Raw genomic sequence first — 11,143 nt, forward strand, 5'->3', positions numbered from 1 at the left:
TAGGATAATGATCATCACTCCCCTCTTGGAACCTCCATCCCCACTGAAAATGTGCCGTGAATCTTGAATTCAATTACACCTTTAATGTTCTACTTGTTTTTAGAAGAGATATTGCATTATCAATTAATTAGGTTATTTAATGAACATAAATAACAAAATATAAACCATAAAAATAAAACAAGTACTCAGAGATTGATCACGCAGTTCGGTGCGCTTCTCCTACGTCTGCGGGGCAAATCACGTCTGCCCAATCCACTATAGATGTTCACCAAGGAGTATTACAAGAGGTAAGTACAAATGACCCTCAGCCTTTACCACTACAACCCTTCCTAACACCTATTCAGGACTGAACCGTGCATGCCATAGCAATCTTCACGAGATCTACGCTGAAGCACCTGCTGAGTCTGATGCAGTATGGACGTAGCAGCACTTCTCAACACAGTAACATAGATATTGGATGTGAATTCTTTCCTTAATCAATATAGAAAGCCGTGTATTTGAAAATTTTCTCTTAATAAATTAGTATGGGAATTCGTGAATCACAATAAGGAAAGTGCTTTCCTTTTTATAGTATTTTCCCCTTCAACATCCTTCACCCAAACCAGAAGCTGTCCACACATTTTGGAAAATACCACAACCACATAATTTGAATAATTCCTTAATAATAGCTTCAACTCATTTGATTTCCACTCCTGTAAATTTGCATGTTGAATAATTCCTAATAATAGCTCCGACTCATTTGATTTCCATTCCTGTAACTTTGCATGTTAAATCTGTTCCACATAATTTGAGACAGTCCAAGGCTTAATAAATAAAGTCTTGATAGGAGTTGGTCCATGTGTTACACCTAAATAAATTCTAATTATTCTTGTCAAATAAATTTAGCCAACATATAATAGGGTTTTAATGTGTATTAATTTATACACTTACAATCTCCCCCTTGGACAATTTATTTTGCAAAAACTAAGATATATGTACTTTGGGCATGAACAATAGTAAATTCAAGTAATTTCATTAAAATAGCCTTTAGTATATGTGCTTGACACGAAATCCTATGATTTTAGAATTTATTGACAATTACCAAGACACTTTGGACCATGCTCCATCCATAAGGCTTCATACTCAACAAGCAAACTGATAATTCCAATAGAGTACCAAATATGGAGATAATAAGTAGAAGCCCAGAATACCAATAGGAAATAGATAGTTAAGCTAAATAAAAGCTTAATCATCCAAATGAAGAAGCTATCAATGAAACAGGAGAAAATACCCAGATTACCAGATTTTCAACACAGAATCCATAATCCATAACCAAAAATAGACCAATCAAAAAACCATATACTCCCCCTTAATCCATACACCCCCTTTGTACTTAATTCATACTCCCCCTTTGTATATACTCCCCGTTTTTGCCAATAAATTAACAAAGGTGAACATCTATATTCTTGGATTGAGTTTGGCGGAGTGCCCTATGGGACAGAACCTGTAGAAGAAGATTAGAAACAAAACGAGAAAAGCAGAACGTGATAACAATTTTAACAAATAACATATAAGCACATGTCAAGTTGGAGCACATTAAGTAGATAAAACATACCAAGTAATAAATGCCTCAAGCACAAATTCGTAGCAAATATAACAAAAGGCATACAAATGGGTCACTCAAAAAGACAGATTGGTAAATAAGACAGTAAGCACATTCAGATAAAGCACATTTACGCACAGATTCATATAAAGCAAAGTCAAACACAGATTCATACCAGATAGCATGGTAAAACACAAACAAACCAAGCACGGTCATGTAAAGCATATTCAGCCAGAGATTCAAATAGATCAAAATCAGGCACAGATTCATATAAATCAACTTCAGGCAAGAATTCATAACAGTTTAGCACAATACGTATACAAGCAAACACAGATACGGTCATGACCGGACCAACAACAACACATTCACATAGTAACACAGGAGAATACAAACATTAAACAAATTGCATCAAATTTTCATTTAAGTAACCATAGAGAATTCAAAGATTCATCACAAGGAACACCAATAAAATAACCTAAGCAAAAATAGGTTTATCAGTTCAAAAGCACTCAAAACAACGCAAGTAGAACATTTAGTAAACACATAGAAAACAGTCAAGAACAAAACGCAAAGAATTAACCCGCAGTTTAGTAAACACATAGAGTAGTAGGCAACAAAAAGGGCTAATTGCGAGAAAATTAAAAAAGATAAAATAGAGGGAAAATCAATCATAGACACACTTCCAATAAAACATATATGCAGTGTGAGAGCATGTAGGAACAGAACCATTAATTCAAAAGATAAATTCCCTGATCCTGAAATAGATTTTATCATAGATGCAGAATATTACACTGACAAAGATGAAGAATTGTCAACATTTGATGAATGCAAGGATATTGAAGTAGAGAGCACCAAATTAGGTAAAGGAATACATAAAACTCAGCTTTAGACATAGGAATATTTGCAGGTATTTCACAAGACACATTAGACAATGACACCCTAAAAACATTCAAGGAATTAACAAAAGGAATTAGAGAGTAATGAACCTGTAAACTTTATCGCCAACGATGATGACAAAATTAATTTTGAATATGGGTGATCTATTGTGGATGCGTGTTGGAATGTCAATGCCGTCTTGTTTAGTGTTAGATTTTGATTCTGGTTCTGGGTCAGGTTCAGATGGCGTGGGTGATTCTGGATCTGGTTCAGGAGTTTCAGGATCAGGAGTTTCAGAAAGGTTTGCATCAGGTTCTGTCACTGACACATGTTGTGAAACTTCAACAATATCATTCAGTTGATCATCAATTACAACATTTGTAGACTCCATGATGGTCTTGGTCACTTTGTTGTATACACGATATGCATTGATGTTCGTTGAATAACTGGGAAAGATCCCCTCGTCGCTTTTTGGTTCAAATTTTGCAATAGGATTTCTATCCGTCAAAATAAAACATCGTGAGACAAAAATGTGAAAGTATTTAATATTCGGTTTCTTACCTTCCCATAATTCATACAGTGTTAAACTTGTGCCTGGCTGAAGATAGACTTGGTTAGGGATGTGACATGCGGTGTTTACAACTTTTGTCCAGAATTTTTGAGGTAATCCTTTGGCGTTGAGTAGGACTCGTCCCATTTCTTGAATGGTGCGATTTTTTCGTTCAACGACTCTATTTTGTTGAGGTGTCTTTGGTGCTGAATACTCGTGGGTTATTCCTGATTGATTGCAAAAGGCATCGAACAAGTTGTCGAATTTTCGTCCGTGATCACTTCGAATTCGAATAATAGGTTCATTTCTTTCCTTTTGGAGTTTCAGTTCTAGTGTTTTGAAAGCTTCAAGTGCTTCGGATTTTTCCCTGAGAAAGATTATCCCCGAAAAACGTGAAAAATCATCAACACATACCAGTATGTATTTCTTACCTCCAAAACTCTCTGTTTGAGTAGGACCAATGAGATCTATGTGGATCAGTTCTAGGCAGTGACTCGTGTTTATGGTATGTTGAGCTGGATGAAATGATTTGGTCTGTTTCCCAGCTTGGCAGGCACCACAAATGGTTGATTCGACTTTCATCTTGGGTAAACCACGAACAACTTCTATCTTCATTAGTTTATCAAGTAGTCTGTAACTCAGATGCCCTAGTTTTTGGTGCCATAGCTCAGTTTCATCTATGCTGGTCCTGCAACAGAAGATATGTTAGTTAGAATATAGCAATTGTCAATTGACCTTTTACCTTCCATAATGCATTGATTTGTTTTGTCCAGGACACTGCAGTTATTTTTTGTGAAGCACACGTTCCAGTTTTGGTCACATAGTTGACTTATACTTATGAGATTTGCGTGAAGTCCACTGACTAGCAATATTTTTTCTAGTTTTGACAGGCCAACTACATTTAGCGTGCCTATGCCAGTGACCTGACCTTTAATACCGTCACCAAAGGTAACTTCACCTTTGCTTGCATTTACGTTACTTAGAAATTTGGCATTTCCTGTCATGTGACTGGAACACCCGCTGTCAAAGTACCATTTCTCTTCTCTTCCTGCACTTTTAGAGTGAAAAGAGACAAACGAAATATAGTCAGTCTTTTTAACCCAAATCTGTTTTGTAAAGGGTTGAATGCTCTTGTGCCTGAACTTCTCGATTCTTTGATCCTTGTAAAAGTAGTAGCATTCAGGTCTGGTATGACCTCGTAACTTGCAATAATGACATACGGGGTTATAGAATTTATAATGTAGCTTATTTGATCTTACTATACCATGGGTGCGTTTCATTGTGCTGGATTCAGGGATGTCCTCTAGATCAGGTCCAGACGCTCTGACAAATACTGTTTTATCTTTTGAGTTGCTTCCGGTGAAGCCCAAACCGAATTTTGTAGAAGTTTTTCTTCCGGAATCAAGGATTTTGTCAAGTGTTGAAGTGGTGTCCATCATTTAGATTTGATGTTTGTATGTGCTTAGCTCCAGCTTCAAGGTCTGTACTTCTTGTTGTAGTTTCTCTTCTCGGTCGGCCGCCTCCTTAAGCAGTACATTCCCAGTCTGTACTTCGTTTTGTAGTTTTTCTTCTCGGTCAGCTGCCTCTTTAAGCAGTACATTCCTATCAGCTATTTGAGTTTGATATACTTTGCTAGCATTTGTTACAATCTCTATCTCACTAGCTAGTTTACGATTTGCTTTTCGTAGGGCTTCCCATTTGGGATACAACTTATTAAACTCAACTTCAAAAGATAAAGCATTTAGTTCTAAGTCTTCCGCGGAGACATATTCACCATCCTCTGAGTCAGCTCCTTCAACCGATTCTGAACAGCCAGTAACAGGTGCAATAAACGCCACAAAGTTACCCGAGATTTCTTCAACATCAGATCCGGTTGTTTCAACGTCAGGCTCGTCGTCACTCCAGGTAATGGCTGACATAGACTTTTTGCGTCTAAGGTAGGTGGCACACTCTGCTTGTACATGTCCAAAGCCTTCACATTCATAACACTTGATTCCTTTATTGTTAGGATTTTCTTTGGACTGTCCTGGACGTGAGACAGACTGTTTGAAGTTTGACGAACTTGTCCTGGGGCCAGCTTTGGACGATGTTGCTCCTCTTTGTGGATTTTTGTTGCTTGAATTTTTGGATACCTGTTTCAAAATTTTAAAAAACTGTTTAGTCAAAAAGATAACTGTATCATCACCTGTTTCGTATGAATAAGATACAACATTATTTTCTTCAGCGGCAAAAGCTACATTTTTTGTTTTTTCGTTTTCATGTGATCAGTTAAAATTTCCATTTCATAGGTTTTAAGATTTCCCATTAATTGAGTAACAGTTTTGTTCTCCCAGCCGTCGTGTTCCTGAATAGCCGTGACTTTCATTCTGAACCTCGGGGGTAAGGATCTCAGTATTTTCTTAACAAGCTTTGCTTGCGAGAACGATTCACCAAGAACCATTGCATGATTAGCCAGCTCTTGTACACGTGTGTGAAAGTTGATGATTGTCTCATCCTCATTCATTTGAAGCTCTTCGAAGTCAGACTGGACCAACTGCAACTTTGATTGTTTCACCGATGTAGTTCCTTTGTAAGTTGACTCAAGGGCTTCCCAAACACCTTTAGCTGAAGAGATACCTGTAACAATTGAAAACTGTCTTTCATGCATAAGAGAGTAAATTATGTCTAAGGCCTTATCATTGTTTCCAGCGTTAGTTATCTCTGTTTGAGAGCACTCAGTCTCAGGTTTAGCTACTTCTGTCCCGTCAGTGCTAGTACTGGGTTTGGTGGGATGAGTCTAACCTGACACCACAGACCGCCACACTGCTTCACCTTGAGCTTTTAGGTGTGTACGAGTGCGAGCCTTCCAATAAGCATAGTTGTCGCCAGTCAGCTGGGGAAGAATTTTAGCTCGATCCATTCTGTAACACTTAACAACCCGTGAGACCGAACAATTAAGCAAGAAGCAGATAATTAATAAAAACCGCTGAAGACTAGTATTCAAGAGACACAAAATCGCCAGATTGATAGACTAATAAATTAAGTCTACAGGCTCTGATACCAATTGAAAATGTGCCGTGAATCTTGAATTCAGTTACACCTTTAATGTTCTACTTGTTTTTAGAAGAGATATTGCATTATCAATTAATTAGGTTATTTAATGAACATAAATAACAAAATATAAAGCATTAAAATAAAACATGTACTCAGAGATTGATCACGCAGTTCGGAGCGCTTCTCCTACGTCTGCGGGGCAACTCACGTCTGCCCAATCCACTATAGATGTTTACCAAAGAGTATTACAAGAGGTAAGTACAAATGGCCCTCAGCCTTTACCACTACAACCCTTCCTAACACGTATTCAGGACTGAACCGTGCATGCCATAGCAATCTTCAAGAGATCTACGCTGAAGCACCAGCTGAGTCTGATGCAGTATGGACGTAGCAGCACTTCTCAACAGATTAACATAGATATTGCATGTGAATTCTTTCCTTAATCAATATAGAAAGCCGTGTATTTGAAATTTTTGTCTTAATAAATTAGCATGGGAATTCGTGAATCACAATAAGGAAAGTGCTTTCCTTTTTATAGTATTTTCCTCTTCAACATCCTTCACCCAAACCAGAAGCTGTCGACATGTTTTGGAAAATACCACAACCACATAATTTGAATAATTCCTTAATAATAGCTTCAACTCATTTGATTTTCACTCCTGTAAATTTCCATGTTGAATAATTCCTAATAATAACTCCGACTCATTTGATTTCCATTCCTGTAACTTTGCATGTTAAATCTGTTCCACATAATTTGAGACAGTCCAAGGCTTAATAAATAAAGTCTTGATAGGAGTTGGTCCATGTGTTACACCTAAATAAATTCTAATTATTCTTGTCAAATAAATTTAGCCAACATATAATAGGGTTTTAATGTGTATTAATTTATACACTTACACCCACAAATGCAAAGATGGATAAAATATTTCTTCCAAACCCAAGGGTATAAGGATAGGGGTTTCGTGGTTGCGGGTAAGGAATATGCTCCTGCATATATCATCCTATTGTCGTCTCCAAGTGAAATGCCCAAATTCTTACTAATTGGTTAGCTTTAAGCTTTTGATCGAAAAAAGGTTATCTATAATTCTTACGTGTAAGATTGATATTTCATTACGGTGAGACCTAACATCTCAAGCTTTTTCTTTGTTTGCCCATTCTCTTTCTTATATGTCAATTGTCACTTATATGGCTCTGGATAAAAAACTGTAATACTTCTTAGATCTACTCATATAGACTTTATTTGAATTATTTAAACTATTGTATGATTTAAAATTATCTTATTATTAATTAAGAAAGTGTGTCTAAATTGGCATACCTAATCCAATACATACCAAAAGCTTTTAATTTAGTAAGGTGAGACCTGAGAAGTCGTGTAATTAACTTGTAGACCGTTGGATGAGAAGTGATTGCACAAATTATTTGCAGCAATAAATCAAATTATAGAAATGGACATCAAAGTATCAAACAACAAAAAGAAGAAAAAACAACAAAAAGAAGAAAAAAGGGGAAAAATATGACTTTTATTGCAACGACGATGACACTCTTTCCTCCACCTTAGTTGACTTGTGCACGTAACTTGTTTAGGAAATTTGTAAATACTCCATTAATTCCATTTTATGTGTCTTACTTACTATTCATTGGTCAAATCAATTCTTTATTCTTTTCTTATTTCTATTAGCATTTTTTTTATGATTTTCAAATTTAATTTTTTGTGTTCAATAGTATTTTTAATATAGTTTCTAAATATATAGTAAATTTTAGAGTACGTTAATTCCACCGAGGTCTCTTGTCTTTGGTGTCAATTCCAAATTTAGTCCTAGGGTATCGTTTTTGCCATTTAACATCCCAGACTATTATTTTTGGGACACTTTTAGTCCTTCTCATGACTTTTCCTATTTTTAGTAAGGACATTTTTGTCTTTTCATATTTTTATTTTGTTATTTTTCGGTTTGAACCGATTTAATTGGTTTAGAACTTTAGATAACCTCTGATTTTTAGTAACCATATTTTTCAATCGGTGTTTAGTAAAGTCTTAAACCAATTAAACCGGTTGAAACCGAAAAAGTAACAAAAGAAAATTATAAAGAGACAAAAACGCCCTTACTAAAAATAGGATAAGCCATGAAAAGGACTAAAAGTGTTCAAAAATAATAGTCTGCAATAATGGCAAAAACGATAGCATGAGACTAAATTTGGAATTGTCACCAAAGACAATGGACACCTCTGGTTGAATTAAGTCTTAATTTTATATACTAATTCTAAATTTAATTTTTTGAAAAATTAACCGAACCCGACACATAAAATGGACGGAGGGAGTAACACTCCTACCCAACTTATACATGCTTGTTTTATGAAATAAGGTTGGAAAAACCCATTAAATAATCCTACGGAAAAGGATTATTATTTTATGGAAAAATTGGGAAGGACGAATGGTTATGGTGGGTACGGTGTAGGTGGTTAGCACGAGTCGTGCGAATCACTCTTTCTTTAAAACCCTATTTGCTACCTCTCAAAAATGCTAGGAGCATTGTAGCCTAGGGCTCTCAGGATAAAACGTACTACGATTCAGTGTTTGAGCATCCAATCAAAGAACCCAACGAACAAGAGCAATCCAAAAACACAGTAGGCTAGAAAGGAGTAGAAGCAGAATTTTGAGAGAAAAATAGGGGTTGAGGAGTTCAATAGCAATCATTACATGGCATTTAAATTGATATAAAACTAGTTTGTAACATCTAAAAAGAGTAGTCAAGGCTTTTCAGGCTCATTTTGGGATAAGCGCACAAAAGAAAACATTTATACTATACAATTCAATAAGTTATAGAAAGGCTTTTGTATAAATAGTGGTGCAAACCCACTTCCCAAACCAATGTGTGACAAAAGCTACTTTTTCCCTTCATTTTTCGAACTCAAATGGGTCTACTTTGAGAATCAATTTCTTATTCACCCATTATCCGTTTTGAGTGTATAATATATCAATCTCTTCGTCTCACTACAAAGAACCCGAATCCACTTTGACCCGACCCAAATCGGAAGTGGACCCCACTAATAATTGTACCAGAAAATAGCGGTCAAAGTACATATGAGATCCATGTACTATAGTGTTCTGTTCAATTTAGTCCTTCTACTTTAATTTTGTTCACATTAGTCCCTATACTTTAAAAATTGAAATAATTAAGGACAATAGCTGATGTGGCAAATAGTTATGTATTTATTTTGGACATAGTAATGTAATATATTGGTTGTAAAAATAATTAATTTCAAATATTTATAAAATAATATATGAGTTAACATGTAAGTATGATGACGTGGCAGAGATAATGTCAGCGCTATATAAGCTATTATCCTTAATTGTTTCACTTTTTAAAGTACAGAGACTAAATTGAACAAAATTAAGGTAGAAAGACTAAATTGAACAAAACACTATAGTACAAGGACCTCATAGGTATTTTGACCCAAAATAGCCACTTATTATTCCATTATAAGCTATTTTTTCCAACACTTTTAACTATTTTTTCCTTTGATTTATGGAAAACTCCTTTATCTCTTGGGTAACTGGCGCTAATAGACAATTTTCATGGAAGTCAAACTTAAAATATTGTGATTATTAAGTCAACTATTCGGCCGATGAAGTTCTATATATATATATATATATATATATATATATATATATATATATATTTAAATATATTGGGATGGCAAGGAGGGTGTTCCTTGTCCACTTTAGGGCGAAGAATTAAATTTTCTGTTGATTCTGTGGGATAGTTGCCCGTCATAATCTCACTAATTATTGTTATAAATAAAAGAAAGATCAACGTGCTATCTAAAATTATATGTTTTTTGACGATTTATTTATTTAAAATAAGAGTTTTACTACACAAACTCTCAATTTATACTCTATCACTTTTATTCTTTATTGTGACAAGTAATGACAAGATATAAAGGATAAAATTTTTATCCTACAATTACCACTAATTTTTTTTTTAATGGAAAACTCTTTATTGTCACGTACTACTAGTGAATTGGTTGAATATATCCAATAAAAATGTGACACGTTAATAAGTAGTTAATAGTGAGTGGCTTATGTAAGCTAAGGGTGCCTATCATGGTCATATTTTAAAAAGGAATAAGGTGCAAATAAGTCATTGAAGTAGTCATAAAAATACAATTGGACCACTAAACTAAAAAAAGTTGCAAGTAAGTCATCGAACAGCTTAAAATAATGCAATTCTGCCAAATAACAGGTTACTTTGCCATGTCACCGGTTACTTTGCTTAGGTGACACTAGTTTAAATTATTTTATTATAAAAACTAAAAAAAAAAAAAGAAAAAAAAAAGAAGAAGAAGAAGAAGAGGCAGCCACACAGGCTACCTTCTACCGGAGAAGTCTGCATCCAAACAAAGACCGACGGTCTCCAGATCCATGGAGACGAAGAAGCATCTCCGTCTCCACGGATCTGGAGATGAAGACAGAGACCGCCGGTCTCCAGATCCATGGAGACGAAGAAGCATCTTCGTTCCCAACTCCCCATGGATTTGGAGATGAAGATCAATGGAGACTGGGTTGATTATTTGGCTTTGAATTTGGTGTCGATCCCAACTTGGATCTTGAACTTGCCTTGGCACTTCGAGTTTTAATGGAAGAAGAAAGAGCAAGACAAGAAGCAGCTGCGAAGATGGCTGCTGAAGAAATTGCAGAACAAGAGAAAGGAGAAAACCAGCCAACTATCCAAGATGTTGGCATGACAAAAAATGTTGCTGTTGGAATATTTGAATCTGAAAGCAAGGCTTCTGATCTAATGGTTGGGATCCTTCAATAACTATTATAAGAAAAGCTGGACAAAAACTAAAAGGACTAGTTTCAATTTTCAGAAGTGAGTTACTGATTTTAATGAACACCCAAGCTTTCTTGAATACATTTTAGGATGATAAAAATGCCTTGTTGGAGCAGGCACTAACTATGTCTATGGATTCTACTTCTAACTATACCACACGAGACATTAAAATGCTTGAAGCAGCTTCAGATGAAGAATTGGCAATTGGTGAGTGATTTCAGTGTAGATGGATCCATGGATCTGGATATGGAGAACCGGTTGAAGGCAGCC

The 11,143-nt window shown here is 35.5% G+C and overlaps 1 protein-coding gene across 1 annotated transcript; it reads left to right on the plus strand.

Annotated features, from left to right (window-relative positions):
• Positions 1-10,614: 10,614 nt before the first annotated feature.
• LOC109192690 (26S proteasome non-ATPase regulatory subunit 4 homolog) lies at positions 10,615-11,143 on the plus strand. The gene is made up of 2 exons (XM_019343383.1): positions 10,615-10,840; positions 10,963-11,143. Exons 1-2 carry the CDS (start codon positions 10,676-10,678, stop codon positions 11,086-11,088), a joined length of 291 nt encoding a protein of 96 aa, XP_019198928.1. The 5' UTR covers positions 10,615-10,675; the 3' UTR covers positions 11,089-11,143.

Source organism: Ipomoea nil, unplaced genomic scaffold (assembly GCF_001879475.1).
Source record: "Ipomoea nil cultivar Tokyo-kokei standard unplaced genomic scaffold, Asagao_1.1 scaffold1830, whole genome shotgun sequence".
NCBI classification, from domain to species: Eukaryota; Viridiplantae; Streptophyta; class Magnoliopsida; order Solanales; family Convolvulaceae; genus Ipomoea; species Ipomoea nil.